This window comes from Rhipicephalus microplus, chromosome 4, assembly GCF_043290135.1.
Source record: "Rhipicephalus microplus isolate Deutch F79 chromosome 4, USDA_Rmic, whole genome shotgun sequence".
Classification (NCBI taxonomy): Eukaryota; Metazoa; Arthropoda; class Arachnida; order Ixodida; family Ixodidae; genus Rhipicephalus; species Rhipicephalus microplus.
This window is the reverse complement of record NC_134703.1, coordinates 54685944-54710235: the sequence shown is the minus strand read 5'-3', so window position 1 is coordinate 54710235 and position 24292 is coordinate 54685944. Positions and strand designations below refer to the sequence as shown.

General features: G+C 43.2%; 1 protein-coding gene across 2 annotated transcripts in view; it reads right to left on the bottom strand.

Annotated features, from left to right (window-relative positions):
- Positions 1–24292, bottom strand: part of LOC119172654 (synaptogenesis protein syg-2) — a 109205-nt gene that overhangs the window by 25728 nt on the left and 59185 nt on the right. For both annotated transcript variants that reach the window (XM_075892762.1, XM_075892763.1), the window contains exons 2-4: positions 22341–22676; positions 5359–5469; positions 3827–4033 (exon numbers count right to left, since the gene is read on the bottom strand). In XM_075892762.1, the coding sequence (XP_075748877.1) occupies positions 3827–4033; positions 5359–5469; positions 22341–22676 (654 nt within the window). The remainder of the gene's footprint in view (positions 1–3826; positions 4034–5358; positions 5470–22340; positions 22677–24292) is intronic.

Here is a 24292-nt window from a genome sequence, read left to right as displayed (position 1 = left end):
TCTGCTTTCTTTAAGACGCCCAAGTTTACGCGGCTGTTATTGGGAACAGTGAATAACCAGTGCTTTATTGGGCATAAGCTTGTGTATGTGAGTGCATGGGCTATGAATATTATTTTTGATGTCTTATTTCTACTTTAATACATTTCCTCCTTCTTTATTGCGTCGTATTCTTGTTAAATAACCCGGCTTTCCATTTCGGGTTCTCCTCTGATGTTTGAAGTACCTTCACTATTTCTCTTTTGATGTTGAAGCCTCAAAACATAACTGCTGTGATTGTGGTTGATCTATGTGCCTCTGCAACAAAAATGTACCTAGGATAACCGTATCAAGTTCCCTGTAATTAGACATAAATAAATGAGAGTGTGAAACTTGCAGAGATGAAAAAGTGCTTCCAAAAGAGCATCTGAACAGGAAGCGCGACTAAAAATCAGCTTCATTGAAAGATCATGTGGAAAGTAGCAGCTTGTATTTGTTTTTTTCAAAAGAAAATGGCAAACGGTAGTGATTTGTTGTAGCTGACCTGTAACGAGATTTCCTCATATAACTAGTGTTGATCAAAAAGTCTCAAAACCTGCAAGTTTTCTGTGCAACTTAACTATTATGAATTAGGAAGAAAAAGTATTGCGCTAAATATTACATCTTAACCTAAAACTTGAGTGCCTCATTACGTTGCCCGCGCTGTAATTCTCAGTTATTAGTGATGCTTTGATTTGATTTGATTTATTGTTTTCTATTTACACACATGTAGTAAGTGGAGGTGGGTGAGGGAAAAAACCGCACATAGGCGGCTTGAGGGAGACCTCACCCTCTGTACAGTATGGCTACATTAATACCGTTATGCGTAAAGCGGACACGTCTTTCTCCAAATTTGAGGCATTCAGAAACACTCACTTAGGTATTTCTTCATTTTTGCCTTTCCATGCACAATGTGGGGTCAGGCTTAGTTGTTTTCATAGTTCTGAGTAACCATTCAATAAAAAGCATGTGCTCAAGCATGGTCCTTGAGTCATTGAAACCTACATATAATCACCAAAAGCAAATGCTCCGTTTAAAACTGTTAAAATTTGAATTCACAATCATCATGAAATTTTCATAATTTCGTTGAACGAAGTTCATCTAAACCGATTTAAAGTTGTTTGCAGTAGCCTAAATAAGAACGAGCAAGACAAAATGAGAGACAGATTCTGCTCGGCCTTCAGAACCAAGAAGTGAAAGCTAATGTGCGAAGTCAAAGCGGTATGAGTTCAGGGTGGGAAGAACACCGTAAAACTGACTCGTTAAAGGCAGCCATTAATTTAATGAGCGCTGGCAAACAAACGCAGTAATCCTTTAAGGCCTACGAGAACCGCTGTAACCACAAACTCATTTCTAGTATCAAGCTAATCCTTGTTAATATTGGTCATTACGTTGCATTCCGCTTTCATCTAGCATGGTGCGTTCGCACCTAGCTGCTGCCGTTTAAGCGCCATGACGCGCAAGAGAAAGAAAAAGACTTTTGTCAATATCAGGAGTGAAAGATAGAATGAAGGGTTACCACATAAACTCATGATTCTTTCTCCTTTTCATTATTTATTTCGGAGCCACTTTTTACACCAATGAAAAGTGACTGCGCAGCGTTGGTCACTGCACGCTTTTTCCCAAAGGAACGCCTTCGTAGGAATAGAGTACGTATTGGTGAACGGGAAGGAGAGACCCAGGATAGCAAATAAGCGACAGGCTTCGTATAGTTGCTGCCACCATTATCGCGGAACGATGAGTGAGAAGGGATATACGGCAGGGGTCCTAGCCCACAATAACGCGTTAATTGAAAACTGGCTCTTCGGCGGGTGCCTCGCAATTCGCATTATGACGGAGTGGTCCGCCGCATTTCCAGCCCGATCCCTTCGCGTACCTATCGCCGGTTTACCCGGAAAGCTCTGGCACGGAAGAACACGGCGAGAAAATGGCGAGCTGCTCATCCAAAAGCCTCGGTGGTTGGGAGCTATAACTGCACCACCAGTAAATGGGTTCGCAGCTATCTGGCGTGAAAGCGCGCGCTTCGACAAGCCAGAGGAGCATGCACTTGCTAAACAGCGATTCAACTGAGGTTGACGATGCGATCATGTGTTCCTAAGTAAGCCGCACTTATAAAGTTCGATTATACGCATAACTAGCTCACGCCATATTGTATATGTAAGCGTAGTTAGAGCACTTTATGAGAAGTACTTTGTGTTGGTGTCTCTAATTAGAGAACGTCACTATGCTGTGCGAAGCTCCGGACTAAGTTTGGAAAGTTAACGATGGCTGTCTGAAAAAAAAATTGTCACGCACTGCTTTTATGAATTTCATCGCTCATATTGCACTGCTCGCCAAACCTTTTTGAGAGCTTTGTTTCAGCGGAATAATCAGATTTTATTATTGTTAACACTGTCAAAGCGTGGGAAAATAATAGTCTAATGCGCATGTGCGCTTAAAACAAGAATAGAGCTACTTAATTAATGAAATAAAACTTAAACTAACTTCCTTGGCCCGTGCGCAGTTATGGACGCTGATTTTGCACGCTTCCATTCACAAGTGTAATCTTCATTTTTTATTTCGTTAACAGTAAAAGTCTATCTCACGAGCCTTCTCTCCGCAATTCCTCCAAAAGCGAAAAATCATTAGTGGTCATTTTCTTCAGTGCTCTAAGCGCATCTCATTCATACCAACACGCCCAATCCCACCGTCTCTTGTGCATCTCATTCAGCCTGGTAGCTTGCTTGTATCAACGGTGAGAAATAAGGCAAGAAAAAAAAAGGAAAGATTGTAGCTGGTTTGCTACAAACACAGATCTAGCTCATGACTGGGAGAATCACGGAGTTTGCAAGTTTTTTAACACGACAGCGTTTCATGCTAGGGTACACTACGGCTCCGCTGACGTATTTCTTTCACGGATATGACGTTGTGAAATGTATGCTACTGCATTGCTAAGAAAAAAAAGCGAGACGGAAGTTTTCTGTTCCCTGGCATCGAACCACCAACCTCTCGAATTGCAGAGCATGGCGTGGCTAACACCACTAGGCCACCGTCAAGCACTGCTCAGACTTATCGGACTCACGATTGCTTATCGGACTCACGACTATGCAGAGCATGAAGGTCACTTCACTCACTGCCGCGGCTGCGTTTACAAAAAGAACACGCAGCTGACACACAAGGTAAAGATTGGGACTTTTCGTGCTTGTCCTGAGTATACCTGTGTGTTCGTTTTTCGCATCTTTCTTTCTGTTTGAAACACGCGCTTCAAAAGTCGAGCTGTGACAGTTGTGTGTCCGCGCTCGTCCCCTGTATGCTCATTTTGTGCGTTCTTCCTGCAAGATGTGCACGCTCCAAGTTTTGAGCTGCTTGCTGTTCTTCGCTTGACTTTGGAATTTGTTGCTGTAGCATTTATTCATTTGCCTTTGTGACAATACTTTGCACGATAAACGCTAAACTACCTCTGTGAAGACAAGTTTCACTTTCGTGTTGTACCGATTGCTGAAAAAAAAAAAAAACAGGGATCAGCCACGTTTTCTTGTCTAATCTCTCTCCAGCTTGAACTTCTACTTCCCTGTAGATATTATTGTTCTCTTTGAATATGTTGTTTACTTATTGAGCCTAACTGCGTGTTAAACATGTTAGTTTACGCTCAGAGCTCATACGCAGGCTGCATTCAGGATTATGAGTAATTAGCGCCGCTGCCCGTAGGTATCTCTCCTTACCAACTAGCCACTTCATTTCATTTAACTGACATACACAAATATATATTAGGATATCCTAATGCATTCCAGTGACTGAAGAGGTGAGAATATGAATGCTATGCGATACTCACAGTTCATATCCAAGGTTATCGTTCTTGACACTGCCACAGTAACGTTGTTGTTCGCCGCCTGACAGGTGAGCACGCTGAGAAAGTCCGAGCGCTTGAGTTCACCGATCTCAAGCCAATTGCGAGCGACAGTGCCGTCTCCTACAAAGCTGAAGTTCGAGTCCACCAGCCGCTTGTCACGCCACCAGGTGACAACAGGACGAGGCTTTCCTGTGATATGTACAATGGTAATTGCGTTCGTGTGTGTAAAACTACAAGATATAAAAATATCGCATTTGAATAGTTTTTTTTTTGGTTGAATGAGGCCTCTGCGAATATGCATCTTAAGTGCGCCGCTGCTGTAGTGTAATGTAGAGATGGGAAGAAAAAAAACTCGTGGGTTTCAGTGACCTGGTACAGTAGCAATTACTTGTTTCTCAGTAACGATAAATTTGCGAGTACATTGTCTACTGCGTCTGTTTCTTATTATTACAGCCTTTCTTTTGTGTATTTGTTAATCAACAAATTCAAGTGACTGTCCTTGATGAACTGGTGACTTGTTGAAAGTTAATCTTACAGTAACATCACCGAGAGAAACTTGTGAGTTAAACCTAAATAATCGCGAAGAAAAAGCCAATCATTAAATGTATACTGGCCCAAACATTTAGGTGTGGTACTTTTTGCCGCATTATATTGATGGATTTCTAAACGTCGTATAACAACACATCGCTTTCTGCAGCTCGTGGCAGAAAACTACAGTATGTTTATTACCGACCAGTCCTAGTGTCAGTTTGGGACGACAAGCCGTGATGTGCCACTAATGCCATCTAGCGTGTGAAAGGGGCACAGAATTGTGATGCACTCGGTCCTGCTTGCGTCATCTGCTCCTGTTCTTTCGCATGTGGCATCTGGAACTCGATTTCATCATCGTCGTCGTTGTCGTCATCACCGAAGCTTCAACACATGTGTGGAATCTTCAGGTAAGTCTACAGGTAAATGGAAGATGATACCCGTATGTGTGCGACAATCGATTCCGCTGGCTATCTCAGCCATGAAGCTTTGAGTTGGTACCGCTTTAGAAAACCTGAATAAATCTATCATCTTATGAAGAAGTGGACTAAGCGGCATTTGGAATTACCTTCCAAAGGTACAAATGAGGTGTCTGATAAAAATAACACACAAGACATCAAACTGAATCACTCTCACAACTTTTCCACAATTGCTTTTCCTCCTCAAGTGTGATGCTTACAAAAAGATAAGCGAGGGAAACAACATCAGTAGAAAAGAGCCGGCTGCAAAGTTGTTGCTGTCACGTTTGCAACAAGTGCGCCATCTTTCGAAGGACTCTTTGGGACGTTTTTTAGAAAAGGGCTGATTTTAAAGCCAACGCCAGGGAGCCAAATAACGTTGATCAGTTTAAAAACCAAAGCCATGTCGTAATAGGAGATATGAAGGAAGTGACGTCAGGTTGTGAAGAAGAAAAGCGAGGGAATATTTAAAATTGATATATAAAGAGAATGGCGTCTTGCATTTTTTTTCGAATAGTTTTTACTAACCTCCCTCCACCTCACAAAGAAGCCTAAGGTTTCGTCTTTCGCTGAAGCGGCCGACGAGGCCTTCCAGTTTGCGTCCGTCTTCGTCCATTATAACGGGATCACCTGGAGGCACTGCATGAAAAAATAGTGACCATTTTTTCGTGTTATCGTACCCCCTCCCCCCTGATAAATATGTTTACTCAAGTGACAGTTAACATGAGGAACTAGAGGGCACACTGAGCTAAATCAGACCTCACGTTGTGGAACCACGCGATAACGTGCATGGTAGACGTGCACCTTATAATTCACTGATACGGCATGCTTATGTGTTAAAAAGGTTGGCACAGTAATTTATGCTTCACTTAGACCTCATCACGCACTACCGTTTTTCCCGACAATGACGACGGGGAGAAACATATCAACAAGAAATTATATTCTTTTTCGTGATTAAATGCAATTATAGGCTTCAATTGTAGGAAACAAATTATGAATATGAGCCACGCGATTTATGAATGCTATGGAGTCAACGCATGTTGCATGCGTTAAATTGCGCTATAAAACTTTTTTGATCACATCAAACGTAGCCAACTGATATAATTTTTTGTATTACAATAGTGTTTGTTAAAATACTAAGCAAGAAAATATCATTTAAAAGTATGGGCACTTGCAGCCACAGCATTCTTATAGTTTATCAAGAGATAAGTGGCCACTAAGGTGACATCTGTGGAATCGCTATGAAAGAACATATTCATTATTTGCGGGTTCGGCGTCATCAAACGATCATATTACGGTAATTTACCATCGTGGAGGGTTCCGGGAACATCGGCTACTTGGTGTTCTTTGACGCATTCGCCTAAACCTAAATGCGTGGTTCTGTGACTGTTTGCCTCCGTGAAAATGTCGCTGCCGCAGCAGCGATTCGATCACATGATCTTCGAATCAACAACTGGTCGAGCACTGTAATTACTAATCACTATGTTGGATAATAAGAAACAACAGAAAAAAACAAGAAATGCGGCATAACAATGTTTTTATGCGTTTAGTGTGGATTAACGTATCTTCAAGGTAGTACCGGAGCTTATGTTGTCCAACGTTTAGCATATCATGAAGTGACATGGTAGGACACCTGTTTTGAGAGTATTCACATGATCAAACGAACTGTACAAGTTCTATCCTTTTCCTGTCGCTTCGTGCAACGCTCACATAATTACTGCTCCCACTTTCTCTCGTTCCATGTTTCTGATAGAAATCATGCCTCCTTTGAAACGTTGCTCTGGCCTTGTTCAGGCTAACACTGCCATACGTTACCACAACCATTGTGCATGGCGTCGAGCCAGAGTGCGTGTAGAGTTTCGCACCTGTCTAAGTGCGCCTGACAGCGACATATATCATCCGACACGCAAAGCAGCCTGCGTGCTTCCACAATGTGAGGAAAGTCCCGCGTTCTTCTCACTACGCAGAAGAGTTTGGTCTGTGCGTGTACACACGATGACAGGTGCTCTCTCGCAAGCAGGCGCAGGAGAACTTATCCGCCACGGCGCGTTTCGTGGTTCCTAAACAAACGCGCCTTAAACATAAGTCATCGATTTCGCATAGCAGCTGGCGTCATCTTGCAAAGTGTCAACGCGATGACAGAGAGGTTCGCGCCCACGTCCCGAAGTTAACTTGCGGATTATTTGTAAGCAGGTTTACTAAAAGCTGTAGCAGGCAGCAAAACTGATATGTTAGCTATTTTAAACTTTTGAATCACACAAGGAAATCATACCCGCTAATATTCACGCTGCGCAGGCAACTCTTACAGGCAATTTATCTAAGATTAAAATACTGCCAGAGACATAATACAAAGAGAATGAACCTAGTGTTGCAGAACGAGAAAACATGATCGACGTAAAAGACGGATGCTGCGACAGTTGGTGTTCTTTTTTTTTTTTTGAAATCAAAATGAATACGCGTGCTTTAGCGTTTTGCGTATGTGTATTTTATGTTGCTCAAACAAGCAAATATTAAGCACTGTGGTAGATCTCTCCATGCACTCTATGGCGGTGACATGTTTTGTTTTATGTACCCACCCCGAAGGCACGAATATTAAAAAATGCATGTTTTGGTTAGAGTGACCATATGATCCCTCACAATGGTGAAATGGCTGCTAAATGTGGGTAAACAAATGTGCACATCAGCGAAGAAAAAAAAAGTGTCATAAAAGCACCTCTAGCGCATCTCGTAAAAAAAAAAAAAACGACGCAGCGTATATCTCATTGTTACAACTTGAAAACGTTCGAGTGGGGTCCACCGGTAGCCGAGGTTTTATGAAGAGGAAGAGAGAGCTCGCCAAAATATCGTGCCTTTTGAATATAATTTGTGTTTATGGTAGTTCTTAAAAATTGTCGCAAGAGAAACTTGCAGCCCTTCGAAAACAGTAGCAAACCAGCAGGCCCAACACGAGCACAATCCAATTTTCGATTTCTCAATATAACGCTATAGCACTGGAAAACTACGATGTATATTAACCAGTGTCACATAATTATTATATAGTAAGTCTACTCGAAGCTTTCATTACGGTGCTTCAAAAACTGCCATGGCAACGAACCTGTAAAACAAAATTATTCCCCGCTTTCTCGCTTTGTGTTTTCTGAACGAGCGATAACTTAGCTTCGACCGGCATGTTGAACTTCTTCGCGTAAGTCGGAACAGATTTCTACACAAAATCAAATGTTTTACATATTTCTATAAGACAGCGAATAGCGAAAAGTTTAAAATCCAAGTTCCGATTTCCGCAGTGGCTTTGCGAAAAATAGAAAAAAAAAACGAGGTGAAAAGAAAAATTAGGGAGGTCAAACTCGTACAAGTGAGTGGTTTGCTAACCCCAACAGAGGTGAAGAAAAAAATTAATGAACATCTCTCTCGGAAACGACGGCTTCGGGAAAAAAAACAGACATGGCGCAAAGACTACGGGGACAAAGTGAAGAAATTAACTGACAGACATGGACGCCAATTTCCAACTGTTTATCAGCAGAAACCACGCCTATCTCAAAGACAGCCAAGCAAAGTAGTCTCATATCAGACATAAACACGTAGAAACGCACGCAAGTCCTCATGAGCCCCTAAAATAAAGTCAGAGCGTGCACCGGAAACTGTACTGAATGGAACTGCAGAAATATGCCAGTGCACATTACAAGTGTCAAACCTAGTGTGAAGCCAAATCGGCAGCGCACAATTCAAACAACCTGAATACAGACTATCTATCAAAAAAAAAAATCACAGCATATCCGCGGAGTGCATGATGATGAGTAAGGCGAAGCATCCATCAGTCCGTCTGCGCTTCCGTCGTCCGTTCATTCTTGATTTCATCCTTCCGTCCGTCCAACCGTCCGTGCACGCGTCCGTCCAAGCGTCCGTTCGTCTGTGCGTCCGCCCGTGTGTCCATGCATCCATCCGTCTATGTGCCCATCCGTGCATCCGTCCTTCCTTGCATCGGTCTGTCTGTTCATCCGTCCGTACATCTAATGAACATTCCAAGTACCGCCATCACGCATCAGTTCATCATATATTCACGATACATAAGTACCGCCATCCAGTGCACATTCCAAGGACTAAACGAGAGGTGGCACAGCAGGCGGAGCGGCACGCGCGCACCCCTTACAGCCTGCGCTTCATGTCTAGTTCTCACCTTCACCACCGCTAGCTCATGGCACTGCGGCCTATCTCTCGCTAAAGCTTGCTAAAACCAAGAAGATTACACCCAGCGAGTTTAACGTGGCAACGTTTTCTGGTCAGATAGTGCTCAAAGTGCGTCCTTGTGTTACTATCTTTTTTTATTAGAAGCATCAAATTCAAGAAAACCTTTATTGGAGATCCAGTCACCAATAATCGTTTCAGTATATTGTTTCAGCAGAAAGAACTATCTATTTAATGATGATTAGTGGGCGCGGATTTCCTCCTCAATTCAAAAGAGTGTGTGTGAGCCGCTCCTCTAGTCTGGAAGTGGAGGTGGCTGCCTACTACTACTACTACTACTACTGCTACTGCTACTGCTACTGCTACTACTACTACTACTACTACTACTACTACTACTACTACTACTACTACTACTACTACTACTACTACTACTACATGTATCACGGACGCATGACCGACGGCTTAAAGAGCATCGCCCTTAAATTTCACTTCATTGCCGCTCATGTCAAAAGATAGGGAACTAAAACACTGGCTACCCTTACAACGACTTTCCCGGACACTGAGGTGTTGGAGAAAATGTGGATCAATAATATTACTTAAATAAATACATAGTGGTCCACTTCAGAATGAACTCTCACAAAAAGCCCAGGAATATTCAGGTATGACCATGTTACAATGGTCATGCATATTTCGAGCAACCTCTCAAGAAAGTTACGAAGGAAAATATCGTGTTTCTCTGCTACACGTTTCGGTTACATTGCTTTCCTCTCAGCATACGTTGGCTTGTGATCCAGATACACCACGAAGATGCACAGGGATGACTGAAAAACAAATGGCACAGCCCAGAGGAAAATAATGGCCCTCCCGTTCTTGTCGATACGACGACCATGTTTATTTTGAGGACATGCCTTTGAGGACATCTTCGCCTCTTATATGTTTGTTCATTGGCTGTGGGGCAACATGGTAATAAAAGATGGTCTTTTCATATGGGAACAGAAATGATACTAGGTAAACAGTACTAAAACTCTTCAGCTGCTACGGTGTGCTAGAACAGTGAAAGTCAATTACAAAAGGCCGCGTACGGTAGCGTAGCCTTCGGATGCTTTCAACAGTGCTACTCGGTCGAAATAAGTTTGGTTTGCTATCTATTAACGGAAACATATGTTAGCGTTGATTAGCCAAGTGTTTGTTTTCATGAAAAGGTTACTTGTTTATCCAATTTAGTTAAACTTGCGAATTTCTGGGTCCATAGACATTTCCACTAGCCGATGCTTTTACACAAACTCGTTGCATACTACAGACGTACATACTTCACTACCATTCCTGAAGAAAATGAGTAGTATCTGATTAGGCGCGTCATTATTTCCGCTCTATTAGTTTTTTTTGCCTTTTGCAATTCCTATTCTAGGAAGTGTCTCACACCAAAATGCTAAGAACATTCGGCCTGTCTTATAAGCACAAGTTCCCGCGGTACCTTTGATAACGCAGAAATTACAATAAAGTTCTGCTTACAAAACGAACATATTGTATTGTCTTCGCGTGGCTGTGAAAAAAATGTGCAGTAGCAAATAAAAAAAACTGACGTACAGTAGCAGCAAGTGTGCATGAAGACACACAGATAAGTCAGGCATATTTATACTATTCATGACTTATTGTTTTCTTCGCGAAAAATATATACAGTATCTAAAGTCTTTATTTTACTGAGTGAAAAATATCGCCTGATTAATTTGTTTGATAGCACATTTGTAATTCATTAGAGATTTCATATTCAAACTAAGCATTGATGAAAGTCATTCTTTTTTTTAAATAGTAGATATTCTTCAAGCGAGAACAAATGCTGCCTACGTAATTTTGGAAAAGAAAGCAGTTTTAATGCGGGACTGTTGAGCCTTTTGTTATGGGTTATGGTGAGTGGAAGCACCTTAAATCTACCATCATGATAAAGCGGCACGTGCCATCTTCGTACTGTCCTTCGTCGTCAGCTTAACTCTCATAACACGTGCGCTGATTCTGGATGAAATAACTCTTATGTGTGACTACTGCGAGTGAGAAAGCAAGAAATAGATAAAAAAAGAGACAGAAACAGAGAAAAGGATGTAGAAAGAAATGCACACAGATAAAGGGATAGAAGAAAGAGATAGCAGTCACTGCAATGTCTAGCGTAGTGTAGCAAGAGGTGAAAAAAAAAGTACGGGTAAAGAGGAGGGAAAATAGGATGTGAGAGGTCAAAGCGTAGCATACTCTTGTACAGTAGTGCAAGAGAGGGGAAAAAGAGGAGTGACAAAGGAGGAAAGAAGGGTGGTGAGGTAGGTGGTAAGGCTGCTGCTTCCTTGGTATTCGAACAACTAGCGCGTAGCTTGTACAATTGTTTTGGCTTCCTAATAAACTCTGTTTTCAATAAAATACATCTTTGTTCAGCATTGTACATGTTTGTATGTACTTCATCTTTCACACACTGTGTATATGGCCTCATTTTTCGCAACACTCATTGGCAGTAGCCTGCAAGGTGTATGCCACCAAGAAACCTTTTGCGGAACCCATGCATCACCATGCACTGATAGCGAGATAATAGGCATCACATGACGTTAGCAGAAAATGAGAGGAGAGGGTCCCGTTTACTCAACAGCATTGACCTTTGTCATCGTTCTCTGCAAAACATTTGTGGTGAAAAGGTAAACGGAGAAATCACTGATATCTCAACTTTTTGGTTGTTTAAAAAGGAGCGATGTGGAGACCTTCTATAGATGCGCCTAGTAGGAAAGACAGAGCAAACAAAAACGAGTATAGTGCTGAAAGCAGCTCGCCCTTTGCATGTGCCTCAAGCATTAAGTTTTCATTTGCAAACTCCAACAAGGCCTTTCGTGAACTACGAACTCATCCCCAGCATCCCCTTTTCGCAGTTGGATCTGCTCAGACCGGAAAATCGAACACCATGCCGCGCCGAATATAAGCCGAGCCTAATGGATGACATCCGAGCAATGGCAAACAGAGACAGTGTTGACTGTGCACGCAGGGGAAATCGAATTTCCAGGAGCCACCACTGTCGCGGCAACCAGCATACAACATGCATCGCCTTCTTTTCAGAAGAGGCCCATTCATTCGTTCTACAGCGCCTCGCGAGCAAGCGAGGGAGAGTAATGAAGTCAACGAAAGGCTTCAATTGCCTGCAAAAAATGCCTGCAAGTTGTCGTGACACAAGCGCATACTGTAATCTAAACAGTGCAATAGCGTGAAAATTTTAAAGATCACATAGTTCTTTCATCAGAAGGTGCTTTCATTTCCCTTTTCGTCTGCAATTTTTATTATTGCTTTTTTGCCCCTTAGTTGTATTTCTTCTGTATCTTACTGGAAAAAAGAATATAGAATCAACATTTTGGGGGATACCGCGAACTCGTACGGAGTATTGGCTTCAAGTAGTTGCTAAACGGAACAACCCTGTAACGTCACTATGTATGTTCACGAAGACACAATCCACTGAATTAGCCATTGTTTTTTTCTGGCCTTTTCCGTCTCTTCAACCATGCACCTCTGTTCGCTGACCATCCCGTTGTATAATGTATGTTAATATACCCTGGCGCACCTCATTTTATTCAAGGCGATCAATATTTCATTGTACCTCACTGGCTCGTATATTTACAATATCTTGCATGCCACTGAAGTTGAATTTTCAGATTTTCATCAAAAGTCTGATATCGGATTTTTGTTATTTCGGTCCTTACATTTATGGATGCCCAGAAGATAGCTTATTTTCATTGTATGTATTGGTTTTATTTGTCTTTATGGAAAGCAGTAGCTATGCTACATATTTCTCAGTGTTTATCGGTTCTTTCACTCTTTCTAATGCGTGAATAATCAGTTCAGATTTATTGATCTCATTCCTCAGCGAGTTACACGGTGCCTGAAGCTGCTTATTTTATTCTTTGTATACGACCATTTTGTCGACAGCATGCACATTCTGACAGACTCAGTCAGTGACTGCTGTCGTACTGCAAGTGCTTTTGTTTTGACCGGAGGCTTCACACTGACAATCCTGTGAAAGTGGTCTAAATGCTACTGGTAATAGAATGAAGCAAGGTCAACAACTCTATATCCCTTAATACCATAAGACACGCTTTGCTTTTCTGTGCCATGTAGCAAGTTTCAGTGAATAAAAAGAAGACAATTAAGAATGTTAATACATTGCCTTTATGGTTGCATATATACGTATATCAATAAATGACCCATGGAAACCCTTTGCTTGGCTAACTATTATTGGTTTCAGACCTTAAATGCGAAATCCCCTGCGCGAACTGAAGTGACCCCTATGGAAGTACTTTGCATATACGTTTTGATAATCTTAGTATATTTTGTTTCAGCGCACCATCGACAGGAGCAAGCGTAGCACTTTGAGAAGAGGACGAAGACGTCTGCGCGCTAGACGCTTGCGCGAGAGGCAACTCAGCCATCTTGTTCGGCTGCCGATTCTCTGTGGACGCTATATTAAAAACCTAGATCTCGCCCCGTCACAATATGTTCATCGCATAATCTGTTTTCTTTCAATCTTTGCGCTTGAGTCAGAATTGAAAAGCTACCTTTTGTTTTCAGGAGCATGCAGAACTCTCTACACATTCTCAATTATTTTTCTTCTTTATCTTCTCTATACCCTGATAAATTTTGAAAAAGTCGAACTTCTTAGAATATTAATGTAAAATGGGCTTTGTCTACCTTAATTAGCCGTACTATGATGAATATAGCTGCTGCTGCCTGTCCCGCCAAACAGATAGCACTGCTGCCAGCCTAGCCTTCCTACCAACGCGGGCGTAAAGTCATACGCAATTTCGATCATGCCACCTACTTCCGAACAGGCGACTTTCGGTAACTCAGTTCCCGATCTTTAGTTCACTAAAGGTTCATGCTTCCAATCTCTCATTTACTTTCAATCTTAACTTTTGGTTTCTTAACCACCTGTTTCCGCTGCCGGTGAGTACATCAGCTCGCGCTTGTCTACATTTTTTTGTCTATTCAGCATGGCTAGATAAGTTTTCTGGCAAAAATCATATCAGATGTGATCGTGGAATTCGTGTAAATCATCTGTAGTTCCTGCAGACATAGATTCTCCGCATGAATTTCTCACGGGGCAGTCGATTTCAGAGATTCGAGCGCAGCAAGTGAAAGGTATGGCACTTTGAGACTGTCATGCACACTGCCCAAATGAAAGGTACCTGAGAAGTGGGTGGGTGATAGCGCACATTGATATTAAGTAAGGTTCCTAATAATGTTCAATAAAAACTACATGGCTTATCCTTCTTCCCAGGAATCCGTATAACCCGAAAGTTAAATGTGTCTTCACAGAGGTAGTTGGCGTTTATTTTGCATTGTTTCGCCCCAAGGCCGAACGAATGAATGCTAGAGCAACAAATTGCGAAGTCCCGCAAATAACGTCAAGCACCAGCAGCTCAAAACTTACAACGCGCACCTCTAGCAGAAAGCACGCACAAAATTAGCATTCACGGGACGAGCGCGGACGAACAACTGTCACAGCTCCACGCCTAAAGGGCGCTGTTCAACACAGAAAGAAAAGCGCACGAAATGAGCGCACAAGTATACACAGGACAAGCGCGAACAACTGTCCCGATTCTTACTTCTTTGTTTGTGTGCAGCGTGCTCATTTCGTAAGTGTGGCCGTTGTGCCGAGTGAAGTGACCTTCGTGCTTTCTCTAATCACGAATTAGTTAGGCGCGCACGCACAAGAGACCACGCTCCGTGTAGGCGGCGCACACGGGAACGCGACGCCCCAACAGCGTACTCGTTGCGCCACCTCACTACTGATAACGAACACGCACTGAAGTTGCCAAGCTCTGAGGACCGCAACTAATATAACGTGCATATGAATAGCTTGCCGTTAGCACTCTCCACTGCATGCGCATTGTGGCTTAGTGTTCAGTGCCACGGGCTGCGTTATTGAAAGGTCGCTGGTTCGCGCTCCATGTCAAAGCCTGTGCACATGTTTTTTTTTCATTATCTTTAGTGCCTTGGCGTAGTGCCTAAGCACTACGCCGTTTGCTGTCATTGTGAACACGGATCCTGTGTAGGGAACCAAACAGTCATTTAGGGTTTTGTGTATTTGTCCTTCACTATCGGCATTTTTTTTTACTTTGCACCATTTACATGCTCTGTAGGCCTATACTTAGGCCTAAGAAGGAGAAACAACAAAGCGCAGAAAGTGGTACAATGTCACAGCCTGATCGGACAACTTACAGAATTCTTCAACAGCCGTGTTACGGCACATAAACAGCGAAAAAGGAAACACCCCATACGGAGCAGAATTCTACAAATCATTCACTCGGTCACTGCCAACATGCGATAGGCATGCATCATTCAGGACTAAACTTAACAAGAAGATCGTTCCTTTGTTTTTCAATACCTTCGGACTGAAAAGCACTTGCGGGTAAGGAGTTTTAGTCAGAAATAGTCCTGGGGGAAAATCACAGCATATCCACGGAGTGTATGATGATGAGTGGGGCGAAGCGTCCATCCATCCGTTGGTTCTTGCTTCCGTTCGTCCGTGCGTCCGTCTGTGCGATCGCCCATGCGTCTATCCGTCCGTCCGTGCGTCCATACATGCATTCATCTGTCCATCTGTGCGTCTATCTGTGCGTCAGTCCCTGCGTTCGTCCGTGCACCCGTACCTGAAATACCTGAAAGTCGTGGGACTGAAAGAGAAGAAAAGATCAAATTCCTGTTTACAGGTATCTCACAGGACATGTCAAAGCTTCTTTCCGGGCAGTGTTTGCACTGTGGCTACCAAAGCAACAGAGTGACTGAGTGCCCCCTTGTTTCAATTACCAAAGGTTTTATTGAACAAGGAAACGATATCTCGTTGGCACTGTATTATTTTCAATAGTGTTTATCTTGAGATGAAAGTACACCGAATGTTTTACCGTAGCGTCGGTTTTTTTTTTCTGTGTGTGTGTGGTGCGTTGGCAGGGCTTCGTGGTTATGTATGTTATTTTTGAGCAACAGTAAAGCCGCAATCCTGCAATTCCAGAAGTAAATATATGAAATATCCAACGGTATCAGACTCCACTGTCATTTTTTAACTTTACTGCAGACATTCTATGGTATACAAACTTCTATGAGCTCTCTACACACGGGAAAGGACTAAATCGAAGATGTGTACTTCCATGCAAGACAGCTGCCATTTCATAAAAAAGTGCGGACCGAACGAAATCCTGCGAAGAGATTTGGAGGCTGCAATATAGTGTAAACAGATCGAATAGGATGTACTTGCTGTATGTAGAATAAACACTCAGCCCAAACAGTAAGCTATATTCTGGACGAATAAACACACTAGATTCTAACGTGGTAAAAGGGAATCCATCTTGATGCCCGTTTTACTGAATAGGTAGACAATCACGAAAACGATGTTTGAACTAAAGAACAAAGTGAAAGTAAATAAGGAGCCCCCAGATGTGACATCTATACTTGTGGGTAAAGCGCTGTTGGTTACAATGTACGCGAAATTATATGCAGTTTCCTGTGCCTTTCGAGTAATTCAATTGCCAATGTACGAGACTTTCGAAGGTCTTGATGTCAGGAAAAATGAAAATGTACCAATGGTTGAACTATCCCGTTGTTTCTCTCCACGGTCCATCAGTGGAATGATCCCTGCAACCCCTAACCTATTGTTTCCATAGGCTAGCGCTGAAACAATGGAATCCGCTGCTGTTTTTCACATTTTAGAGGTTTCTTTACTGATGAAATCTCCTACACTTCTACATTCAATGTGTGTGGCTGCCTTGGCGGGTTTCAGCTCGTCTCCCACGAAGAACGGCACCGCAAATTAATCCTGAGGTGCACTGGTATTGCATTATTACCGAAGTACTTATAAGACGTTTCATTGCTTCTCGTGTTTCTATCATTTAACCACCAAGAACAAATAGAAGTGCTAAAAGAAATCGAGTGATTCGGATTACAATTACTCGAGCCCTTAGATGTAAGCAAACGAGTAAGTGAAAGCATTTTTGTTTAAAAATATAACAGAAAAATATTTTTGCGCAGACGCAGCGTCTTGCTTAAGCGAATATGTCTCGTACATTCCAGTTCGTTTTTTTTCGTTTACTTTGCGAGAGTATTTGCCACGTACTAATTATAGGTCGGGTTATGTAGTGCGACGAGCGCCGTGTCGTCGCTGTTATAAATTTAACGTTTAAGTAACGTCGTCGTAGTAACTCTCAAGAGAATAAAAAAAGTCCCTAAGAAACTTGAACAATGAATGAAAATGGAGCGCTTAGAACATAACGCACACATTGACCCTCGTAATCACGAAGACAAATGCCTGATAGACGTGAGAAACGTTTGACAAAGCTGTAGTATTTAAAATACTCATAAAAAGTGCTCAAGCAACAGCTCTTGACATGTGAGGGGTGGACACACCATGCTATGCCCGTTTAGCCCCTCTACGCTGAACCTTCCACCGCGTTCTTTTAATCACCTTTGTTTTCAGTAGCTTATATTTCAACCCTACTGGCACTAGTCTGGCCTTAAAAACGCTTTACGCTAACGTCCAGCTAAATTATCTTATACGTCACAACTATCTTTCACTTCTCGCTGGAGGATCAAAAGAAACTATCAGATGCTACAGATGTAAACGCCCTTGAACGATATATGAGGTTGAACGTTATTTAAGCTTGTAGCTCGTGCGTGATTAATACATCATCCTAGCCCCAGCTGGCCTCAGTCTCGCCCCGTCCGAAAGCCTTCATGACACTGCGACCAGTTCTTTGCAATCGTAGTCATCAAATAAAAGCAAAGAGTAGCGACAGCATGTGATAAGGAAGATATTTACTCAGATTCATCAGAGACCTGGATCGATTCTCACAGAAGTTGTACGTAAGCGAAATCGTATGTATAAGCGTCGCCATGGAAACGAAGTTCGAACTCTTGGTTTCCCGAAGTCTGCGCTTGATTAAATTATGAAACATGGCATGGTGTTCGAAAATGCAACCCGACAAATTAAAAAGGGCTATGTCATTTGCACGACAAATACGTCTGACCCGTGAAAAAGAGGTCACTGATATTACGGATATTTATTTCAGATGCCTCTGCAAAAGTCAATATTTGTGAGCCGGTTTGATATACTAGAAAGTCAGTGGCCATAAATACAATACAATTTTCAAAAAGGAGCTTCACTAAAGGGTCAAATAAAAAAATCTCATTTAGGCATTGAAACAATTTCGAATGGCACACATTTTCTCTTATATAATAACATGAATAAGCAAACGCTGACCCAAGAAGTGGCTATAAGTTTCTCGGAGAAATAACTATTTGTACACCCGAGCACATCATGCAAATAAAAAGTAGGGAACGGCAACTTCATGTTCCGATAACTGAAATATAGTTTAAAAACCACGTGTCAGGGAGACCTGCTGGTACGAAGCACCGCAAAAGACATGGCTTCTCGTCATCCAATGACACCATGGTGTGATATGTTGTCAGTAAATCACAAACGGGTATACGTCACAAAAATGGCATAACTCAGTAGTCACCTCCGGTTCACTAAAAATCACAGCATATCCACGGAGTGAATGATGTTGAGTGGGGCGAAGCGTCCGTCAGCCCATCCGTGCTTCCGTCCGTCCGTTCGCTTTTGCTTCCGTCCGTGCGCGAAACCATCCGTGCGTCCATCCATGCGTCCGTCTGTCCGTGCATTCGTCCGTGAGTCCGTCCATTCATCTGCCTGCCTGCCTGCCTGCCTGCCTGCCTGCCTGCCTGCCTGCCTGCCTGCCTGCCTGTCTGTCTGTCTGTCTGTCTGTCTGTCTGTCTGTCTGTCTGTCTTTCTGTCTGTCTGTCTGTCTGTCTGTCTGTCTGTCTGTTCGTGCATCCATCCGTCCATACGTCCGCACGTCTATCCATTTGTCCGTTCGTCTGCTAGTCTGTCTGTCTGTCCGTCCGTGTGACCATCTAGTGAACACTCCAAGTACCGCCATCTCTCATATCACATTCCCTGTGGCACATAGCCACTCTAGAGCAGGTATGTGCCACCGGTGGCTGCGTACTACTACGTAGATACAAGGGATGGACAGACCTATGCTTTAGGGAGCTTCGCCCCTAAAATGAAGATGGCAACAGTTGGCCCAAAACAATAGCTAACCCACTTTTCGGCAGTTCTAGCTGAGTTTCACATTAACGTTAAGAGAGTGGGAACACCATTTGGCTTCATCAAAGCAAGCTATATCGAAACACTGCATGCTTCCCCTCTCCCCAGTTTCTTCAGAGCGCTTTAACATACCTATTTCAGGAGTGAAAATTTCATGAGGCCTGCTTCGTGTTTCTTGTATGTCACCACTTCTTAAACCCTTCAATATCGTCAGGTTGTTCCCATCATCAGAGTATTTGCACAGTATTAAGCGCTGCATTTCTTAGCGCATCACTTGCGCGAAATCGGTCAGCGTACATCACATCTCACAATCATGACTCTGTCCACACTGATTCGATTCAAGCGGCAGTGCTACAGTTCCTCGCTGTATTGTGCTTTAACATAAGAGGTTTATAGAGCACACAAACCAATTACCTCTTTTTTGTCACTCCGTGGTGTGTATGAGTGAGCTCTTTAACCATTTCCTAAAAGCCACTTCAGTGATTAAAAATGTCACAGCTTTGCCGCAAAAGCGAGCTAATTAACGCGATAGCAACAAATTGAAATGTCAGGCGCAGAATTGAAATCAGATCGAAACGTGTGCCGTGTTTCTCACGCACAAATAACACATGAAACGTACTCACAGGTACAGATGCACGGGAATAAGCGTCTCATTTGTCACTTTGCTGTATCTGAAAAGCGCGCGATTTTCACAAATGGAGACTGCAAAGATTGCAGTGACCTTTGTGCACCCGGTAACTACAGCAGAATCGTTCAAGCCCGAGGCCAGCTAAGGCGTACGATCCTCCCCTCCTCGCCCCCGCGAGATAACGGCGCACGAAAGAGCATCGCTTCCTTTCTCTAAGCGGGGCAAAGTACGCGCAGAAGATTAGAGCGGGCTCAGCCGTGCGATGTAGCGACGTTTAGGTGACGTCCGCTCATTGCACCACCTTGCTGCTAATGCTGAAAACGAAATTCACCTCGAGATGCTCGTGAGCAGCGGTAAGTGGAAGAGATAAATGGCTTGCCGTATTAACGGTGAAGGACGTGCTCCGGAATGGCTCAGTGGTTAACGCCTTGCTTTCACGATGCAGTGGTCCCACGTTCAATTTCGCGCGCCGGGGTGTTTCTTTTCTGGATTTTTTTTCTTTCTTGCGTTTTATTATATATAGATACGCATGCATATACGGTGCATGACATCGACACCAATGCCGGCGGCGAAATCCAGCCGAGTGTATCCATATAATTGCTATCGCAATAACAACATAAAAAGACCCGTATTCGCTAGGTTTCGTATTAATTTATGCAACAAGGTCATGCGTGTCTAGAAAATGATGAGTAGTTACATTTCTGCTGAGGCGATTAATATTGACTCCAGTGGCGTGACTACATCAATTGTTGAAAAAAAATCAGGAACCCCTAAGCAAAGATTGGGTCCCGTTCTGCTCTTTCTTCTTTTTTCTTTTTATATTTTCTTTGTTTTTTTCCTTTTATTCGTTCTTTTGTTCGATCGTTCATTTCTCTGTTCGTTCGCAATGCAGGACCCCCGCCCCGAACCCTAATGTTTTCCTTCGTGCCTGGAATGGAACCTTTATATACGTGTTTAGTAGCGGAACAGTTATTGCAACAGGCAACCGCAACTGGCATGCACTCAATCACAGACAAGAGTGAATTGTGGAAACAAAAGACGACGAGCCACCTAGATGAAATATCGCATTGCCAGAGAAGCAAAGAATGATCGCCGACAAGCCCACGATAGAGACCATTACTTATTGTAAGACGGAGCATATAAACGTGCACATGATAACCGAACCTTCGAGGGCCGCATGCACAATGATGTTCCCAGTTGTTCCGTACTAGCCATGCACCCACTCCAGTACGCATGCATGCGTGTTATTCTGTACTATGTGATTAACTTGATTCATTTTAATTTTTTTTGACTTGTAAGTTTGAATACCTAATAATCAATTAGATTTCGGTGCTCATTTGTACAATGTATCCACTGTCTTTACTTGTTTTCAATGTTTAGTTTGTGTATGCACAAGTTAAGGGTACAATAAACTTCCCTTTCTCAATCGCCTAACCAGAGTAGCACCCATTTGGGTGTCCTGTCAGCCGCAATAGCCATCTTAGGGCCTCCTCATGCTTCCGCTCTTGTAAGTCACCCGCCACTTCTCAGTCGAGAATCGCATCTTGCCCTGATGACGCGCAGAAGCATCATGTCCTAGATTTACAGGATGCAATTTGTGAGAGCAAGGTGAGTCACGCACGTGAGCGTTGTGTTGTTACAGAAACACGGAGAAATGGGTGTAACAGTTGTCTTTGCCGAGGCGTACACGGCGTTAATGAAAATGATTGACTGCGTGGCAGGCGATAGCTGTCGCACGGACGAGAGCGTTTATCGAGTGGGCCACTTGTACCTCAGTAATACAGCTCGGAAGAGAAGCACGTTCTGTTTTGTCGCGAGAAAGAGCAATCGTCACACTTTGCGTACAGTTGCTTAGAACACCGTCGCTCCCCGGCCCACATGAGTGTGATGACCCTTTTGTGCTACGTGAAAACAACGGGGTTGGGTGAGCTCCTGTAATAATAATAATAATAATAATAATAATAATAATAATAATAATAATAATAATAATAATAATAATAATAATAATAATAATAATAATAATAATAATAATAATAATAGGGAGCTTCCGAATAGGGTCTTCGGCGCTTACGACACAGGGTCTAGGTCAATTAAGAGTCGTAGTTTCAGTCGGCATGCTGTTATTTTTCTTGACACAAAGCTTTTGGGGCAGACTTTGTGGCTCCCACTAAATTCAAGAATTAGGGTCCCCAACGAAAAACTCAAACGCTGTTTGGGCTTCGCGCATGTTCAGTAGTTTCGAAGCCCTTTCTTTCGGGATCTAAAGCTATTGGGGACTGTATTATATTACTTTCTAATGATATTATATAATGCTACGCCCCAAAACCACGTGTGCTAGCGACTGACTAGAGGGTTGCAGTTCCGCCTGCGTTAGCGAGTTCACCACCGATCTTCTCTTTTACCTCCCTTGTTTTAAACCTTAATATATCCCTTTCCCAATCCCCCAGTGCAGCGTAGGCAACACATGCCTATCTGGTTCACCTCTCAGTCATCTGTCATTCGATTTTCTACCTTTCTTTAGGAGAACCTATTAAGGTGCCTGTATTTCTGGAGAATACTCACCGATCACCTTGAGGTTGATCACAGTGTTCACCGAGCGGGCCTTGCGGAAATCCACACGGCATCGGTATTCGCCGCCGTCTCCCTCCCGCACAGGGTCAATCCTCAAGTGAGCAGGCGAGTGGCCCATGTCGAAGAAAAGCCTCCGTTCAAGCCCCGGCGCGGGAGACTGGCGTGCCTGGTCTACGTGATCCTTCCTGGAGTCAAGTGTGAAGATGGGTGCCAGACTTTCGTCTTTGTACCACAGCACGAGAGTCACCGAGTCGTCAGGCGAAGGCGGACTGATGTCGCATGGTAGCGCTACCTTTCCACCAGCCACGGCCGTGTACACTATCGAAGCTGCGTACAATATAAAAAGAGAACAAAAAGCAAAAAAATTCAGTGACGTCACATAATTCAGTATAACTAAAAAATGAACAATGGTACGTATTTGAGAACCCCTTAATCCAATCAAAAATCTGTGGGAACCCCAATACACGAGTTTCTAAGTACACACTCAGCATACTAACATAACGTTCCTAAGAACAATACTGGCCCAACCAGAAATGAACTGCAGTAGAGTAGTCTGTCGTAGCCTCAGGTTAGCATGATTCAAAAAGCCACTGACAATTGAGAGGAACCCCCAGGTTGGCTAGTTGGATGACATAGTGCCATTTTTTTTATCAAAGAGAACACACGAACGCGTGGTCCGTGTGCTCTGGTGGCTGCTTGTAGCCCGTTCAAGCGGGAGAGATTTGCCACCACAGCCTCTAATCCCGTCATCTAGTGGCAAGCATAACAACCAATGGTGATATAGAACCGGTGGAATGATCGCGCCCGGTCACTTACGTAAACGCGTTGAAGAGGAGGAGGTTACTATCTTGCCGCTGGTTTCATATCATCAATGACCAATTGTTTTACTCGCCGCTAGATGACGGGAATGGAAGATGTGTTTGCTGCCACTCCCGCTTGAACACGCTGCAAACGGCCGCCGCATAAAGTCCCTAGATGAAACAAGTGTCATCTATATAGGGACCTTAACACCGGAGTGCGTGGACCACGTATTAGCTTCTTCCCTTTCATAACAATTGACATTGAACAGCCGCGACCACGTCTGTGTAGAGCACTCGAGCAGCCACATTTTGCTCTGAGGCCCAAAACCTTGAAGTGGTGTATCAGTAGCAGGCACGGCCTAGCTGCCAGGCTGACCACGGTTTCACCCCGCACAGCAAAAACCGGCTGTTCGCGTGCTCTACACAGACGTGGCCGCGGCTGTGCATTCGGTAATGATTATTACTGCGCTAAGGCGTTCGAGGAAAACATAAGAGTATGAATATACGCGTAGACTCACAAGTAAAATTTTACTTACTGGAAGATGAAGTATATACAGGGGGCATAAAAAGATAGCATGGGCCTATCGGCCAAAAATGATGGCATGACAGCGTCAATTAAGAAATCGCGGCCTAGCGTCTATGTATCGCCCCTCTCACTCAGCAAGCACAACCGACACGTTGCTGGTGCACACACGTGCTTCCTTTGTAGCGTAAGCTCTCGAAGAACTCCAGCATTAGGAGCATATGGCTTTTGTACTTATATCGATACAACCCCCTGAATTTGTCATTTGTCCAGCAGCTGAAAAATATATACAGCAGGCCCTGTAAGGATGTAGGCTTCTAAAGTTGGCGCAGCAAGCAACCATTTCTTGCTGGCTATTGCCTGCAAAATGATCACTATTTTCAGCTGTTTTTGCGTTTCCATCTAACGTAAGTGGTTTGGGTATATTGTATCTGTGAAGAGTCAATGAACTTACGATATCTCCGCTAAAATATGTACTGATCACTAAGCTTGCTTGTATCATTCTTGTTGTGGTCATCTTTTGTTTGGTTTTCTTTTTCAGTAGCCATCTCGCTGTGTCACTTTTTCATGATCATTGATAATGTGCACTTGAAGTTCAACTAATGACAGTGCTTGTCCAT